This window comes from Plecotus auritus, assembly GCF_963455305.1.
Source record: "Plecotus auritus genome assembly, chromosome: 7".
NCBI classification, from domain to species: Eukaryota; Metazoa; Chordata; class Mammalia; order Chiroptera; family Vespertilionidae; genus Plecotus; species Plecotus auritus.
This window is the reverse complement of record NC_137774.1, coordinates 121,828,680-121,848,220: the sequence shown is the minus strand read 5'-3', so window position 1 is coordinate 121,848,220 and position 19,541 is coordinate 121,828,680. Positions and strand designations below refer to the sequence as shown.

Here is a 19,541-nt window from a genome sequence, read left to right as displayed (position 1 = left end):
CACTATTTATTAAGTATTTGGGGTGTCAGGTCTCTGTTAGGTTTAGGGAATCAGTTTTTTGTAAGCCTTCTAGTTTCTCACATCCTAATTTTCAGAACTACCACAGAGTGTGTTGTAGTTTTATCACGTATGCCTTATTAGTTTGATATTGAAAAACTACAAAACTTACTATCTGTACTGAACCCAACTTATCAATTAATCAATCAATAAAAGAATTGAAACAAAGTCAAAACTGAAGATCCCAGAGCTACTGTAATCTGTAATCATAAATGGGGAAATTGAGACTCAGAAAGATTAAGTGATGGCAAGAAATCAAACATTTCCTGTCTCCCATAGGAAAGTTTAAAGTTCTTTGCACTTTTAAAAAAACTCTATGCATTTATTTAGCCACATGAATATTTATTCGGTGACATATTCCCCTACGAGTCCAAGGAGAGAAATTTCAGTGTTTCTATCACCTTTTTCCTCCCCTGTCATTTTATCTGCCACGCCTGAGCTAGTGGCCGATTATATTCCTATCAGATACAATAGTCTTGTGCAACCTGGATGCTAATTATATGTGTGAGACCACTGGGGTGCAGGCGATACTGTTGTAATTAGCTAGTTATTAATAATAGGAAAGGAGCAGAGGGGGAAGCCAAACATTATACACATATCCTTTGGGCTGCTTTCTCAGGAAGCTGCAACTGTGCACTCCCCAGGGAACCACTGGCCTATTCCCAGCAGCAAAACACTGGGAGAAGGGATCCAACAAAAGGAAGACGGACACATACCCAGTAAAGTTGGAGTGACATAGGGAAGCTACTTGTCTGTCAGTCACACCTGGGAACAAAGATCATTGGCCAGAATGGGCATGGCCACTGCAAGCACATGAAAAGTTGGAATTACATAATCTCCTGAACAAAGAAATTCTTTCTTGTTGCTCTCTTGTTGCTCTTGTGGGTCATGACTCTTGTGCTCTTGGCTCGCTCTTGGCTTCCTTGCATTTGCCCATGTTTCCTCCATAGCCGTGTGAACTTGCAGACCCCACATGCAGTGGACTGATGGACTGCAGCGGGCAAACACAAATTAAACCAGCCTGGTGCTGTATTGGACTGTGCAAACATGGACGAGAAATTCTGGGCACTGGCTTTGTTTTTAACCCTGCTAAAGGCAAAATGGGACTTCTTCCTGGTAGGGCTGATGGAAATGAAACCTTGGAAACTCAGGGGTTTGATCTACAGAACTAAAGCTTTCTATTATATTGCATCCTCCTGTGTAAGTCTCAGAAAAATTATTTTTCTTAGGGTATTGCAAGAAATTCATCCCCACTGGCAACCTCTCCCCTCCGTTAACAGAGGACGTAAATGTTAGATGTATTTGGATTTTTAAATAATTTAAAAATAGGAGAGGAATCAAATTTTATAAATATTTTATACATGCATCAACACACATCTGATATGTCGCATTTGGCCTGCAAGTATTTTGAGGGGAAAGCAGGAGCTGCATAACCCGGAGGGGTTGACAGTGGCCCTTTATTTGCTGACTTGCTTTCACTAAATTGCAGTTCACATAGTATGCCCTGGTAAGTGAACTTACAGATTATGTAATCTAAATGTAACTGAACTAATCTTTACAAAATGGACATCACTTGCTTTAAAAGATCCCAGTAAATAAACTGTGGAGAGAAGAGAGCGCTAACTGAACAAGCACAAGTGAGCAGAATGATAAACAAGAATATGCAGAGCTGATGCTTCCAGCGGAGCTCCCTGTCAGCCACCTTCCGACTCACACACCAAAGGTGCTGCAATGGGGTCTAACAGGACTTCAGCCAAGACAAGTCAAAATTATCCCGAAGAATATTAGCAATAGAAATGTTCATCTACTCTCGTTGACAATGAACTGCCATGGGTATGTTGTGCCTAGAAGTATTAGCTAATGATATTATGAAGCCATCATGATTAGCAAGACATTTAAAAACAAAGCCTTCAGAATAAAAACACAAGCCTTTATAGAATTTCTTTGGTGGGGGTTATTTTTAAGAACATATTTTATATAATTTTGACCAATTTTAACAATAAAACTATGAAGCTTTTTTTTGAGATTTATTAATCTATGGGGACCATGGGGTGTCCCCCCTGGATGTATACACATAGTTTGAATAATTATAAAGGCAGTGTTTATTAAAATACATTTCATTTTCAAAATTGAGCTATCAGATGTTAATGTGTAAATACATTTTTTTAGGACACCCTTTATTTTATATTGGTAAAAATAATAATACATGATATGTTATAAAATCTTAGAAATCAATACAATACCTAATTCCTTGGACTTTTGCAGTATAAAGAATTCAATATGTAACTGTTAAAAGTGTTTTCAAGTGTCACAATTATGCAGTTTTTACGCCATCTCTGACACTATTAAAGGCTAATGCTGTTGTTACCTTCCTCCTGCCAGAGGTTGTCACTGTTCAATCATCTTTTAGGCGCATTGCTTTATCAGAGCATTCTTCTGTAAGCTTGTGAAATTTCCCATTCAGTTACTCAGAGATAAACTATTTAATATACACTTTGGAAACTTTGCTCCTTGTATAAGAAATACTGCAGTGAGTATAAACTTTCTAAGAAAACCTTGAAGGAAAAATAGTAACCCACAAAAGCAAATAGATTAAAACCTTCATATATTTGGTTTAGGTTTTTGAAAAACGAAGAGGAACATCAATGACACACTCCATTCTTTACTTAAATATTGTCGATCTTCCTAATGAAATATTTCACTCAATCCCTAGTAAGAAAAATGGTAAAATATCATGATTTTGTAAAAGAACTCTCTTCAGTATGGAACTCTCTGATGATCTATCTATGTGCTTTCAAATTAATAATGCATCAGGACTGTTCCTGCCCTTTTTTTACATGGGAAGTAAAAGAATTATTGTAGTACTGGTATCACAAATAAGGAACATTGCAAATCAGAATCCATAGAATGTTTAAGGTTCAAATGCATTGACCTTCAACTTTCGGAAAACATTAATTTGGTTAATATCCAACATCAAATGCTGTTTTCCTCATTTGCCGCACTACACATGAATACACCAGTGAGTGCACCTGCACACCCCACATTTCTCTCTTTCAGCATTAAGTACGCAGGTACAGATTTAGTTTTATGATTGTAGAATTTTAAAGCATTTGTTTTTCACCCACAAGTTGCCCATTTGGAAGAGGTTTTTCTTATCCTATATCATTAATAAAAATTTTGTTGACATAGAGCTCTCTACTCAAGCTTACATCTTTGTTGTTATGGGCAGCCTCAGCCCTGATAACAATGCAACAAATAAAGTCAGTAGCAATTCACTAACCTAAAATATATGTACCCCAAATCAATGCCAGTTTACAGATAAACAAATATTTTGCACACTAATAAATAATGCTATAAATCTTGCTATATTGGATCGCAAATAACTCCAACTGGATAAAATTGCTTGGCACGGGATTTCTTATTCTGCATGTTCATAAAAACAACTTGTTTCTGACAGCACTCATTCTTGGCAATTTACCACAGCTGTCAGCAGCCAATTTGTTCAGATTACTGCTCTGCATAAAAGTGCAACAATCGTGAGGATTTATTAGCTGATTATCGTAAAGGTGGCAGTCCGTCTTGCCTGCCAAAATGCAGGTGATCAGAAAGTTAAATAATTACCTGCAGATTAACATTATTTCACCTTCACTTGACATCTGTAGTTCAGTGACGGCAGAATTTGCTGTTTAAACTTGCAGTATGATGTACACAACCCAAGCTGCTTTACTGACTACTCGGCGTTTTATTGAGCACTTAAGTGCTCAGAACATTCCGCATATAAAACCAAGGTGAAAGGAGCACGGGCTTTAGAGTCAGGAGTCCTGGATCTGAGTCTCAGAACATCCAGTTTCAAAAAACTAGGCAAGCTCTAAGCCTCTAGCTGCCTCACTCTGTGCATCTGGAAAATTGTTGTATGAACCACCCTCATTATTACCTCATGTTGAGTTAATGGATGTAATTGTGCCCTTTTAACAACCAGAGGGCATTAACTGCCTAGATATCACAATGATACAAAAGTTATGATATATGTATCTTGATAAAGGTATAGGCTACTTTTTTTTCTTTTCAAAAAACAATTCAGTAATTTTTAAGTATAAAGATTACTCAGGCACTTTCACATTTTAACTCATCAATTCTCCCCTTTTATATTCAAATATCTTTCCTCAATTATACCGAAACGTTGTACCTTCCACTAAGGCATGTTGTTCTAACTTCCTTTTCATTAATATCAGGTATCATATTGTGTATTTATTTAGAGAAGGAAGAACCAGAATTTTGAGTATTAAATCAAGCTTCAGATATTTACATTAAAGTTTGACAATTGTTTATTGAGTACCTATTATGTACTAAATACTTTTCTAGGCATCAAAGATGCCACATTGGACAAAACACTCAAAATTTTCATGGAACAAAACCCAAACAGAGCGTACATTCTAGGGATGGGAAATAAAAGATAACATAAATAAATAAAATGCACAGTATGTCAAGTGGTGATTCTTCAATTGAGAAAACAAAGCAGGATAGGGGAGAGGGAATATCTAGAAAAAGGTGTTTCAATTTTAAATAGATTTGGTATGGATGCCTCTCTGACATGACATTTGTGCACAGACCTAATGGCAGGTGGACACCTGAAGGGTCTTACAGACAGAGGGAAGAGTCCTGAGGTGAGAGAGTGTTCAGTGTGCTTGAGAAATAGCAAAGAGGCTAGCACAGCTCAAAGAGAGCAAGGAACAGGATAGCCGAAGTTCAGGGTAGAGGGGTCACAGAGCCAGACTACGAAGAGCATTATGAACTACCGGGAAGAGGAGTTAAATGAGTTTACTAATGTTATGTGGAATAAAGTAATAAGATTAAGATAACAAATTGCATGTGACAGCCATTCTAATTATCTTTATTTTTAAATATATATTTTTCATTGATTTCAGAGAAGAAGGAAGAGGGAGAGAGAAACATCAATGATGAAAGATAATCATTGATTGGCTGCCTCCTGCATGCCCCACACTGGGGATCGGCCCACAACCTGGGCATGTGCCCTGACTGGGAATCAAACCGTGACCTCCTGATTCATAGGTCAATGTTCAACAACTGAGCCACACCCACTGGACTCTAATTATCCTTTGGTCACTAAATATAGCTAAGGTTGTTACTAATTATGAAAGTGAATTAATTATTCAAGGAAAAGCTAGATAATATCTACTTGAAAAAGCTCACAGTATATTGAGGGAGACAAATATAGACATAATTATAATAAAATGTATTTAATATTAACAACTGTATACGGCTACTTAAACTTGTGGTTATCTAGAGAACAAGATAAACTTTAAGAAAAATCTGAGAACAGTGTTTCACTAGAGGAAAAAATATGCAACAAAGGCCTGCCCTTTTAAAAGGATTGAAATGTAACATACTATTCGGTTACAGTGGTGTTTTTCTCATTTCATCTTATAAGCTAAATAGTAAAGGCTAACAAAAGCTAATCTTTGACCTCTCACTTTAAAATCCTGTGAAGGAAACCATATAGATCAGAATAACACACACACAAACACACACACACACATAGATAGACATGTTGGGTTGGATACTGTTTTTGCTTTTCTAGCATAAAATTCTGTTTATTAGCATGCATGCAGTTCTTCAGGCTGTATGTTTACGGACTTGGAATCATGTGAACTACAATGAGGAAAGAATTTGCTGAACTAACAGATACTTCTGTACAGCATCCTGTATTTCAGTATTGGCAGGTTTCAATGTTTTGCTATAAAGATACAAATAAAACTATCAAGAAATATAAAAATATGCTTTGAAGGTGAGAAAACAATTCATGTAACCAAGCAGGCATTCAAAGTGACTCTGTCTTTGTGCAGAAATGTCATGTAAGCCTCAGAATAGTCCTTTCTTCACTGTGTTATCAGATTAACATGGATCTGCCCTACTTAACGCTTCCTTCACTAAAACTTGGGAACTCTACCAATTTATGAACTCATAGGAGATTATAAAGACTCTGCCTTGTAAGGACTTTTAGGAAACAATGCATTTTATGGTCACAATATGCTTTATGAAAAATAATATAATCTCAGATCACTTTACAGACTCTGAATATGCTCTTTGTTCCTTTAAGTATCTTATATCAAGTGAGATTCCTCTTTCTCAACTCCCATAACTTTTATGCCCAATGTTTCTGACATCTGAAGAAAATTTCTGGATATCAAATTTGGATTGCCTGTCCATCAACTGGTCAAAACTGCCACCTACTGGTCAGTTTTCAAACCTAGTTTTCAGTTCACCCAAGCATAGCCTTATTATGATAAGATCCCTTCTTTCAAAACAGTCAGGATCATTTACAATAACCAGAATTAAAGCAAATATAATTTTAACAAAATTCTCCCTGCTTAGGGTGAACCTAAAGTATCAAATTGCACAAACCTGCCAATAAAATCATCTCTTTTCCCGGCATCTTTGTCCCATGCAGTGATATCGATAATTCCCCCTCTTTCTTCATAGAGATGAAAATCAAATTGTTCTCTCCACTGAGGATTCAAAGTTTTGGGCATAATCTGCAAAACCAAAAAAGTCATTATTGTTTCACCCATATCAGTCTTTAATACAATGTAACTTGAGACATTAAATCAAACTTTAGGTACTATCTAGAAAAGCATGTAAGTGTGAGATTTGAACAAAAGCTTCCAGAAATATTGAAAATGAGTAATTAAAGATCACTAGCCTCTTTATTGCATATTGTCTGAAAGCACCCTGAAGGATGTGTCCTGAAAACCAAAGTCACCCCCTCATCATCATGAATAACATGAGAGATATGTATTACATAGAAAAGGCAAAAACATCCTACTATATAAAAACCCTGGGCTGTAACAACCAATAATGACTGGAGGCTGACCAACCAGAAGTCAGTGCTGGCCCCGCCCCCAAACAAGCAGTTAGGGCAGCCATGGGCAAACTACGGCCCGCGGGCCGGATCCGGCCCATTCGGCTGTTCTATCCGGCCCACGGAGCCGAAAGAGCGGAGGGTTCTCTTGCTCTCCCCTCCGCTCCTTTACTTTGAATTTATATTAGTTCACACAAACACTCCATCCACGCTTTTGTTCCGGCCCTCCGGTCCAGTTTAAGAACCCATTGTGTCCCTCGAGTCAAAAAGTTTGCCCACCCCTGGGTTAGGGGCATTCAGGCAGGCAGGCAGAGTGATTAGGGGTGATCAGGTAGGCAGACCAGCAGTTAGGGGTGATCAGGTAGGCAGACAGCCCTTTGCCAGACTGGCCCTGCCCCCAAGCAAGCAGTTAGGGGCAATCAGGCAGGCAGGCAGAGTGGTTAGGGGTGATCAGGTAGGCGGGCCAGTGGTTAGTGGTGATCAGGTAGGTAGGCGAGCAGTTAGGGGCGATCAAGTAGGCAGACCAGTGGTTAGGGGTGATCAGGTAGGCAAGCCAGCAGATAGGGGTGATCAGGTAGGCAAGCCAGCAGTTAGGGGTGATCAGGTAGGCAAAGGGCCCCTCGCTGGGCTGGCCCCACCCTCAAGCAAGCGTTAGGGGCAATCAGGCAGGCAGGCAGAGTGGTTAGGGGCGATCAGGTAGGCAGACGGCCCCTCACAGGGAGGCCCAGGCCATCCAAGCCATTGTACCCCAGCCTGACGCCTGCAGAGGGAGGCCACTGGTGACAGGGGATGGAGGGCAGTGCTGCACAGATGGCAAACAGTGGCAGCGGTGGGGGTGGGGCCAGCTGCCTGCAGCTTGGGGAAGGAAACCCCCGATAGGCCCTGATATCAGGCCAGGCCTAGGGACCCTACCTGAGGGGTCCTGGATTGAGAGAGGGTGCAGGCTGGTCAGGGCCCCCCTCCCCGAGTGCATGAATTTTCGTGCACTGGGCCTCTAGTAATCTATAAGTGAAATAGCTCACTCTGACACTAGCATTTATTTTATATAACCAGCTAATGCACAAAGATATAACTGGTAGTCTGTTATCTTATAATAAAGAAAGATGACGATTCCCAGGGTTTCTCTTATTTTCTTACTCACCTACACATGGGAATTATTGAGCTGAATACATAAAAAAAAATAATAAAGTTCTATGGGAACAGGAGGAAAAACAAGTAGCTTTGGGGTGGCCAGATAAACTCATATCTTAGAATTAGAGCATTGATGTATCATCTCCATTTTGTATATGGAAAAACTGAGACTTGGAGATCAAGTGACCCATCCTAGGTCATTACGTCTAGACTCTAGCTCAAGTCTTTGATTAGAGCTTCAGATCTCTTTCCCCCAAACAATATGCCAGAAATGTTTGTGAGTTAATATGAATATGTGTGTACTGTATATAATCTCCAAGTTGCACATACAAGAAAGATATCTGAAGTGCAAGTTTGTAACTTCAAGTATTCAGATAAGACACTGGGTGGAATGAATGAATCAAGTGATCCATACTGATTTGCTTTAAAATTCCATTCCCCATTGTGTTAAACAACATTCATATTTGTTTCCCTATTCTTTCATTTTAGCACGTGGTGGCCTTTTTCTTTTTAATATATGGGAGACAGGTCTTCCGATGTGAAGACTTTGAAAGCAATGAAGTATGTTATGTGCAAAGGTATTGCAAATGAATCACAATTTTTAAAGTTCATCATCTGAAATTAACCAGCAATAGATCGTGGGAAGAAAGAGCAAAGAGCGACACGTGTCCATAGCCTGGTTTCATATTTCATACTTAAAGAGCAGAACTATAAAAATAAGTAATGTTTTAAGCCTACCAGAACATGGAAATGATGTTAATTGATAAAGGACAAGACAGATGTGGCCATAGGTACCTATTTTTGGAATCAGTCGTTTCTTTAAAACATGTGATTAAGCCCATGGCAGAAAAAAAGATGGCACTGGGTGGATGCTATGATAATTCAAGTGACTCATAACTGGGCTCAGATGAATGCCTATGATATTTTGGGGAGTGGTCTATCTTACTTATCTGGCCATAAAGTGCCTAAATTTTCAGTTTTCTTTTTAAGGATTGTCCTTCCTATCTGGTTTCCTTCAGGTCGGAAATGATGCCCTCCCCTTCCATGGGGGCACTCAGTAAGGTAACTGACTAGCACGCTGGCAGTTTTCACTGCCGCAGACAAGTGAGCTCTGTGATCTCTCTAACTACGGATGAAACTTCCTGGAGCAGAAGGAACCCAGTTAGGCTGTTATCAAAACTTCCCGAAAATAGTGATGTCAAGGCCAAGATATTCCCATGGAGGTAGAATGCGATTTTTAATACGAGATGGATGTGATCATTTGTCCCAAGCTGTCTATGAAACTGATGTCTATAAAGCTGGTCATTAAAGAGGTTGAAATTGAATACAACAAAAGATAAGACATGTGCCCCAAACATAACTATGACCTTTGCTAATTATTATTACTCCTCTCATTAATATAACAATATGATTATTTAATATATTATTATTGCTAATATAATGGGTATTACACAATATACTTTTTACTACTGACGCTATTCTTCCTCTTCCTTCTGCTACTTCCACTTATTATTTATTATGAGTAAGGCAGTGTTCCAAGCCCTTTACATGTATAACATATTTGTTCATTCTTCTCAATAATTTTATTAAGTAGGCACTATTTTATTTTTTTTAATTTTTTTTTAAAATATATTTTATTGATATTTTACAGAGAGGAAGAGAGAGGGATAGAGAGTTAGAAACATCGATGAGAGAGAAACATCGATCAGCTGCCTCCTGCACAACCCCCACTGGGGATCTGCCTGCAACCAAGGTACATGCCCTTGACCGGAATCGAACCTGGGACCTTTCAGTCCGCAGGCCGACGCTCTATCCACTGAGCCAAACCGGTTTCGGCTAAGTAGGCACTATTTTAATTCTCATGTTTACAGATGGGGAAATTAGGGCATAAAGAGGCAAGGGACTTGCCCATCTCTCACTGCTAGTAGTCACAGAGTGAATTTTGACTCTTTGTTTTCTAAATAAATTTTAAAACAACTTTCAATCTGCACTGGTGAAAATCAGTTTGAATTAAATGACTCAAATTACTCTGCACAGATTTTTATGGCATGTAAAATGATGCCTTTGTAGCACTGATACTAGTACTAGTTGCAATAATAAGAGCAGCCAATACTCTTTGAACACTTTATGTGTCAGGCATTGACTTAGGGTTGTTGCAGCCTTCTTTTTTTGAAAGATAGTTCCTATGTTTATTCCTGTGTTATAAATGAAGAAATTCAGAAATAGTGAAGTTAAGTAGTTTACCCAAGGTCACACAGCACATAAAGTAAGAGATGCAATACAATTACTGGTCTTGTTTGCTGACATGATGTTCAAACAAGTTCTGTAAAGCATTTTTTAAAAGTTTTCATCTTCCAAAGCATAGCTATTAACTAACCACTGCTTTCCAAATACTGCCAGGAACACAAAGAGACATGTCACCTTGCTCTTATACTTCTGATGCCCAAGCCGGAACTTCACGTAGGGGTCACTCAACCCATTTGAATCCATGGCCTTGAGGTCTCGCCCCTCAATCAACGTGATACTGACTATTCCTCGCCAAAGATGTGATTTTCTGTGTACATCTGACAGACGTAAACTTTGGGTCTGAAACTTTTGGCAAAAGAAAAGAGAGTTAGCTTATTGTGTTTTAAACCAAAATATCTCATTTGGCATTACTGTTTCCAAAGAGAGTTAGCTTATTGTGTTTTATACGAAAACACCTCATTTGGCATTACCATTTCCAATGTTGCAACAATTTTTCAAAAATAAAAATGAAGCAGTTATAAATTGTAAATAAAAATCATTTCTGGATTATTTATTAATTATGCAATTATTAATAATATATTATCATCTCATGATAAATTTAAGGTTATGTAAAAATGGTGAGTGCTCAAAATAAAGTCTAATTTTTCAACTCCTTATATTACAAGCTGTAGGTACTTCAAGAATACCAGAGAACATTTACATGTATCAAATATGACTGTGTCAAAATTAACATAAAATAAATATAAATATGAAGGCCCTCATCCACACTGTGATATTAATTATTTATGGATTTTTAATATCTTTTTTTTTCATGTTACAAATAGATTGTATAGGTGGTTTTAAGTTGTAAGGTTAGTTGTAAGTTCTAGTCACTTTTAAAAGTCTTTATTGCCATATTGAGAATATCAACTCACTAAAGAAGTATTTAAGGTACCATAAAAGACAAAATCAATATGTCCACTCAAAATGTCTTACCTATGTTTGAAACTTGCAATACAAATTTAAAAATTACATATGTGACTTATATTGGCAGATATAGTATGTTTATTTCTCATTCTAGTATTTAAATATTTTCTTAAATGATTTTTATTATCCTCAATTCTGAGTCACAATATTCAAGTCAGTGAATCAAATCTGAAGTTTTGAAAATTAACAAGTCTACTAAAGATAGCTATCTGTTCTCTTTGAATTAAACAGCACATAAAACAAGCCAGAGAAAGTGGCTATATGTTAAAATATTTACAATCTGGATTCAGTAACACAGAAACTGCTATTTATTTCATATTGTCAAGTATGTTTTCTTCACTCATCGTCATTTCATGAAAAAATTCAACTTTTCTCTCAACTTCAAATTATTCCACTTCTAAATTATGAATAGCTCCATTTTTGTCCTAATTCCTTCTATGTTAACATTATAATGTTATAGCCTATTTTGTAAAACTCCCCCTCCCACTTTGAATTCCTATTTTTATTCTACATCATAGTAGTGCCAGACATTTTTATCTGTCATCATCAGAAGTCATGCATTTCAAGGGGCTTTTATAAGGAAAATGAAAACTACATTCTTTAAAAGATAATACTTTTAATATTTGAACATTTCAATGGAGAGCTTTCTAAAGCACATTATATACGTCCCTATCTTGGGAAATTTTGAACAACATTGGTTCTGCCTTATTGATAGCAATGTGGAACTTGGCCTCTACGTTCCTCACCTCTGTGAGCTCCAAGAGCAGTGTTCAACTGCGTTCTGAAGTGCAACGCAGGTTTCATGGGGCACCTGTAACTTCCATGGGACTCCATGCCCATTTCACCTAGAGCCCCACTGCTCCCATCTGTTTTACACATTGGATTGTCTTTGAATCAAGGATTTCTCAGATTAATATAATAGTTTAGAATTAATTGCACCAAGTGATCTTCAGAGTTGTTGTTGTTTTAGTTCTAAGATTTCATACTCATTATTATTATATAATGAAGCAATAGATTTCAGCATCTGTCTGTCTTTCTGTCTGTCTGTCTATCCACTTCTACTACAGTTGAGACTGCCTCTGACAGTGGACTTTAAATATCAGATTTTAAACACTGGGTCTGAAATTTTTGTTAAAAAATAAGAGTGGCAAAGAAGGAAAGAAGAAAAACCATTTTTTGGCAAGCAAGAAGAAATAATTATCTTAGCGAAGACCAAGGGATTGGTAACTACCCATTTACAGAGTTTTAGAATTTAAAAGTGCATATGTGCACATTGTGCCCTGTGGTTTCCACTAAAATCCTATGAAGCAGGAAGGCAAGGATTGCTATTCCCAAGTTACTGATGAGGAATTAGATGTACAAGAAGTTGACTTATGGGGTGGAAAGGACAAATAATGCTTTCCATGGGATCCTTCATGCTTTTCTAGAAATAAGTGGTTTGGCTAATAAATAGAGGATATGTGACTACAGCATTTCTGACCTTTATTCCTGAGCCTCTCTCAATATTGGTCTTTAGGACAGAGACTCTCTCCTACGTTTAAAAGTAATCATTTAAGTATAAGGTTGCTAAAAGATCAGTCCCCAGTTTAATGAGTTGAATATATTTGAAATTCCAGGCTAGATTTTCCTACATGGTTAATACATGAAATCACCTTCTACAGCATTATTATATGACCACATGTATTCATACTTACAATATTCCAGCTGATGAATATATTTAATGACATTTTCTATGCACTCTAGAAGCAGAAGCCATACATAGCACTCAGTAAAATAACAGTGGGTACAGTCTAGGTTACACAGCATCTTCAGTCAGCAAGGCTAAGTTAGATTCTTGAATGGTACCATGTCTGAAACCCTTATTTGCATGCTCCTCATCCCATTTTCACATGAGAACAAGAACTTGACATGGAGTGGGAAGGACAAAGAATGCTTTCCATGGGATTCTTCATGTTTTCACAGAAATAAGATGAACTTAATGAAGGCTTTACCTACTGTCATTCGTTGTTACAAATGCTTTTCTGTAACCTGGAAGAACATTTCCAAAACGACTTGGGGAGCTAAGAGGGAGGAGTAGAGAGAATATTTCTATACAAAAACAGGGCTACTGAATGTGGAGATTAACTTGATCTCTGTAAAAGGTTTAAAGAACAAAAAGGGGTGGGGCTCCAAAGACACACTAATCAGATATCATTTTTAAAAGTGATTTTTCCTTTTTCAAATCTCTGTTTAAATGGTACTCTTAAAAAGAAACTCCATTAATGTAGCTATGATTTGATTAACTGCATAGTCATGAAACAGGTAAGTAGTTAGTCTAAGTGGAAGAACTTGAAATAAAATTATAAGGAAAAGGGGGAAGAGATAAAGTTAGACTACCAACAGTAAAAAAGATAAGTACTTAAAATACATATGCACATGCATCTTTCTAGCAATTTCTGACTATGTAACTTGGCATGCTTTCTTATCTATGGTTTTCCAGACTGTACTCCACGGCCCCAAGTGTACTAAGAGAGCAATTCTGTGTGTGTTAGGGGTAATGGTGGTTGGGGAGGGTGTGTATATGTGTTGAAGGGCCTGCATAGAAAAAAATATATTCCATAAACAAAGATTTAACCTGCTTAAGATAGCAATTTATTACTTTTACTTTTTTTTTTAGTTGAACTTTTGGAGAGCTCATCAAAGGGGTGGGGACAAGTGGAATTCCAAAACGAAAGAAAGAAAAACCTTTGAGAACCACTAAGTCTCCAAGGTACCTTTGAGTCACTTGCTGCTCTGTTTAGTTTCCTTCCCCTGTATAGCAGTTCTCTGAGTGTAGTCCACTGACCAGTGGCATCAGTGCCACTTGGAAACTTGTTAAAAACTTCTTTAGTCCCATCTCAGATCAACTGAATCCAAAGCTCTGGGAGTGAGCTTTTTCTAGCCGCACCTGCCCTCACTCAGGAGGTTCTGACCCATGTTCAGTGTGAGGTTCTGACCCATGTTCAGTGTGAGAACTGCTGCGTTAGAAGTTCTAAGGTGTATGCTCACTGGCCTTCTCCTATGTTCTCATAACTATAATTAATCACTATGATTATAAAGTTATCCACTCACTGGCATGGATATGATGCATGCCAATTAAAGACCTTCTTTAGCCCTGTTTCTAAATTTACTGGTTAGGAAAGCATATTGATCTGGATACGTGGAGGGTTTACAGAGAGAAGTAGGGACCTACTGAAAAACTATGTGAAGTTGGTTTATTATTTCCTTCCTTTGTTAATTTTTTTTCTCTCATAAATACATCAGTATAACACATATTAATTGAAATATTGACCAGTCAACCAAAAATTACTTATTGAGCAGCTAAAGGGCAAGGAGCGTTAAACAAATACAACATGTCCCTTGATAAAATTAACATATTACAGCTGGTACTTACTAGTAGTTACTTAAGATACTGTTTTCAACTATGCCCTTGTTGAAATAGAGTTCTATTTGAGGAGGAAAATAAAAGAATAAAATGGAAGACCAACCTAGCTTCAAAGCAAAGAACCAGCTCTGCAAAAGGAAGAAATAATCTTTAGATTTTTAAAGCAGTAGTCCCCAAGTTTTAGTGGGCAATTTGTTGAAATCACAGGGTCTGACCTTCCCGGACAAGAATCAGTTTCTGTGGAGCAGAGTCACATGTATATTTCCAACATATGACCCACAGGACTCCACACACAGCAGTGAGACATCCTCTCTCAAAGGGAATATTCACCCCCGTTCAGACTTCATAAAGGATATCAGGATGCCAGGCCACAAAATACAATTCAAAGTCTGAGTCAGTGAGTCAATGATATTTACCTTTAGTAGGATTTTAGAATTAGTGAGCTGGCATTTTAAAGAGAATATTTGTTTATGTATATTATTCCTTGAAAAGAAATATATGATTTCAATTCCTAATTATATGCATAGAAGAGGTGAGGATAGGGAATGGGTTTTCAGAATAGTAAGCTGGCATGAGAATTCACAGCTCATGCAAGCTCAGAAAATAAATAAATAAACGGAATGGTGGAACTTACTTGTGCGTTTTGGTAATAAGCACTCTGAAGCTCTGCTCTGCAGAAGCCCAGGACAGGGAAAGCAGGCCTGCCGCACGTCTGGATGGAAATGAACGATCAGAGCTTACGGGAAAGCTTTGTGCCCCTAGCAACACCTCGTTTCAATCGGAGGTTAGCATTACTCGTCAAAAAACATTATTTGTAAACAATATTTATTTGCTTCTTAAATCACTGTCAGACAATGTCTTCTAGCAAAATGAAGATAAATGCCAATGCAACGATATAGTTTCCAGCCACTATTTTCTTTAGTAGCAAAATGCTGCAGTGGTCAAGAACATAAAGGGCAGAGATTATACGGTGATGCATCCCGCTTGGGTGGTTTCTGGTGTTTGTTAATAGGTGTAGCAGAAAAAGAAACAGCAAAATAAATCATGGAAAAAAATCATTTTCACAAGTTTGCCACGTCAAGAAGTTTTGGAGACTGCTTCCAATAATATCTTTTATTTCCAATATCAAAAAAGTGATAAGGTGGAGGAGGGGGGCATAAAAGATGATGGAGAAAAAACATAATATATGCAATATATACAAACACATATATAAGTGTATATGTGTGTTACACACACATATATAAGTGTAACACACATATATACTTATATGTGTGTATATATTTTTAATAAAGTGATAAAGCTCTAGAAGAATAATTGTTACATGAACAGAAAAAAAGCTATGACAATGTTAACTGTTCCCACATGCTAATATTATGTAATGATTAAAGAGATATCTCTAAAGTAACAGAAATTTTGCTCCACATAACACTTGCCTTTGCTACTAAAAAAAAAACCTAAAAGTCCCTTCACTGCTATAACCAAGAGCAGCAAGAGATGGATTAAGATACAGCTGAACATCAAGAAATAGTGAGTTAAAAGTTTGTATTAAATGACTTCTAGAATAGCTAGACATTTCCAAACAATAGTATGATAAGATGAGAGTTATCAGGTTTAATAACATCAAAAGAAAGGGTTAGATTAGGCCAGTCTGAAAGATAGATTAGATCATACAGAAAGAAATAAACTTGTACTGAGCAGCTATTATGTGCTGGAGTTTTCATGCTCCAGTATTTTTCATGACAAGTATTTTTAAGGTAAAAAAAAAATGGAGGCACAGAGAAGATACCCTACTCAAAGCCAAATGGCTACAGATTGGCAAAGCTGAAATTTGAATCTGTGGTTGCTGATACTTAATTGAATCTTTTTTCCCCACTATATCTTATTTTTTAGACAGAGCCTAAGTTCATGATACAAAAGAAAGAAACTAATTTATACAGGAACTGTTGAAATATTTTGACTTACATTTAAAGGAAATACATTCTTGGGTATTAATTATTGAGAAAGGCTAATCAGATGCTTAGAAGAAGTAAAAGTCAGCAGGTGGTAATAATTGTAGCATATAATGTTTAGTAAAGCTTTTGAGCATTAACTGTATTCCATAAGAAATTATAGCCCAATGTCTATTAATAAGGTGGTGAAGTTTTAGAACCTTGCATATAAAATGAGAACACATATATTCCAATTCTAGTTGATAAAGTTTATTAATTCCATTTATTGAAAAACTGAATCACTAGTATCAGGAGGTATCCTATTATTCTAGATCCTGATTAAAAAAACAGATCAAAACAAAAAAATCTATTTAGACTTAACATGTGGCTAAAGGAACACTCAACTATACTAATCTCCAGAAATGTGGAAATAATCTTTGGCTTTTGTTATTCTGGATTTTATTACCTGCACACAACCTAATCCTTCCAAATGAGACCCAGACCCTGTGAATCTGGAATGAAAGACCTTGCTTGTGTCTTTACAATAGCTGTGTGTGGAGTCAGCCCTTTCCTCTATTTTTAGCACAGAGGGTGCACATGCTTTTATTTAATTAAATGATTCGCTGAGACACTACAAAGAAAAGATAATGACAGCCTAGAATGACTGTTTTGTGCTGCAAAGCCTGGAGTGTGGAGCAATTATTAGCTCAATACCAAGGCACAGGCATGTTCTATCTTTTCCTTTTCCTGCTGAGTTTATTCCCGTGAATTGCACCTGGATGATGAAGTTCAACAAGTAGATTTGCTCTACAGCCATCCACCCTCTCAAAGCTCAATTGCCTTTACAGAAATCCCTCCCAGTGCTTTGTGCAGCCTAGTTTGAAGTGTCTCATCTAATAATAGAGCTTCAATCCCTTTTTTTCTTAGAAGATGATTCCCTGACACTATAATCCTTAGAGAAATTCTCCTGGTTTTTATCCTTAGAGTTTTTTTCCTATTTCTATTGCTTCTTGTTACAATTTACAGTGTCAGGAAGGTATTTATGTTTACTTCAAATGTTTTAAGTTAATTGTGGCAAAACAAAAGTTCTTAATCTTTTATTATATTTGCCCCAGATATACACTAATAAAAATCATCATATATGTTATAATGTTGTTGGTTTGCAAAAGTAATCTATTAGTTTTCACTAATAACATGGTATAAAACAATAAATTCTAGGTTTGACTTACAGAGACATGGTCATTGATTTGGTAAAATGGGACCGAAAACATTAGCTATATCATAGCCCTCAAACACATGCATCCATTGGGGGTTTAAGAAGCATGGAGAATGTTCATATAATGCAAGAAGAATTTGAAAGGGCAAACAAAGAGGCAACTCAATTTATACATCACCTATCTATTCATCATCGACCCCAAAAGGAACTCTTCTGCTTTAAATCTTCACCAAAACATTTATTTCTGTGACATTTAGAGGAAAAAACATTGGTCCTGATCATACCATCTATCAGGGGTCCTCAAACTTTTTAAACAGGGGGCCAGTTCACTGTCCCTCAGACCGTTGGAGGGCCGGACTACAGTTTAAAAAAAAAACTATGAACAAATTCCTATGCACACTGCGGGCCCAGGACAAGTTGGCTGCTAAGCAGGACAGGCAGCGGCACCCGGCGGGCCGGATAAATGTCCTCGGCAGGCCGCATGTGGCCCGCGGGCCGTAGTTTGAGGACGCCTGAAATGGACTCACTTCTCTGGGCCTTAGTTTCCTCAGTGATCAAATAAATGACTCCTAAAGGTTCAGCCTTTATGATTCAATTTGTTTCTTATTTTCAGAAAAAAAGGACATTGGATCGCTATACCTAAGATTAAAAAAAAAAAAGCTACCTTCTAAATGTGCATATTTCTTATTCTAAAATAAATTGCTCAAGAGATTGAAAAAGGTTAATAAAGAATATTTAAGGATGAATTCAACCAAATGGGAAGAACTGATAAGTGGAAGGATCCTTTGGAAGTAGCAAAGTGGAAAGAAGATGTTGAAAGGGAAATCCTTAAAAAGTATCAATTATGGGGTTGGTCCTGATGACAAGTCTTCATTCATAATAATCAGTCTGCACATTTGATGCATAAAGACCAAACTCAATGCAGAACGCCCCTGAATTCTGCTCTCTTGGCAAAGGCGTATGCCATATGAATTCACCATACTTGTGGGTCTTAAGAAAACAAAGACAAATGTTTGAAAAAATCCATTTTCTATTAAGGGTAATGGGACGATTCAAAAGGAATTATTATTGTTTTAGCAAAGATACAGAATTACATCACTGAAGGCAGCCAGCAGTAGACTGAAAGGAAATGAAGAGGCTGTAATAATTAAAATAAGCTCACAACAATAAAAGGTTGTAAAGAAAACGTGTGTGAAAGGTACAGATAATGAATAGATGTGGCTTATTCTTGCTCACTGGTCAAGTCAGTGCATGACTTAATCTAGTACCTGCCAGTCATCCTAAGAGACACCACAACAAATCTTAATATTCTAAAAGAGAAAGGTAGTTCTCAGTCATGAGCAGTTAAAGAGCCAAAAAAAGAGAAAATGGCAAAGCCCTACTAGTGTAGCATTTTCACTGCAATATCTATTGCTAAGAGAGTCATGTACCAAGTGTGAATTTTCAAAGAGAAAAACTCTTGCAAGCAAAATCATAAGTGCGTTAGTAATAAATCATACTGTGTACAATGCAGAATTATAGTAGAGGAAAAAAAGGATGAGAGTTCATTATGTTTAAGTCATGAAAGAGTAAATAATGTTAAATTGCAATGGCATTTAAAACAAATTCTCTGTGGAATTTTCATTTTTTTTCTTTATTTAAATCAAAAGCAGAGTTGGTGTTTTCTAATTCATAAGATTTTTTTCATAGAAAGAGCACCAATTATCTAGTATG

At 37.0% G+C, this 19,541-nt stretch overlaps 1 protein-coding gene across 14 annotated transcripts in view; it reads right to left on the bottom strand.

Moving 5' to 3' along the window:
* MCTP1 (multiple C2 and transmembrane domain containing 1) overlaps nt 1-19,541 on the bottom strand; it is a gene marked incomplete at its 3' end in the record, with an annotated part of 469,528 nt that overhangs the window by 198,533 nt on the left and 251,454 nt on the right. For 9 of the 14 annotated variants that reach the window (XM_080678386.1, XM_080678388.1, XM_080678387.1 and 6 more), the window contains 2 exons: nt 10,490-10,660; nt 6,481-6,611 (listed from right to left, as the gene is read on the bottom strand). The exons of 1 other annotated variant lie outside the window; for it this stretch is intronic. In XM_080678386.1, coding sequence (XP_080534512.1) covers nt 6,481-6,611; nt 10,490-10,660 — 302 coding nt within the window. Of the gene's footprint in view, nt 1-6,480; nt 6,612-10,489; nt 10,661-15,318; nt 15,397-19,541 lie in introns of all 14 variants that reach the window. 4 more of the 14 variants (XM_080678379.1, XM_080678385.1, XM_080678392.1 and 1 more) reach the window with 1 other exon arrangement.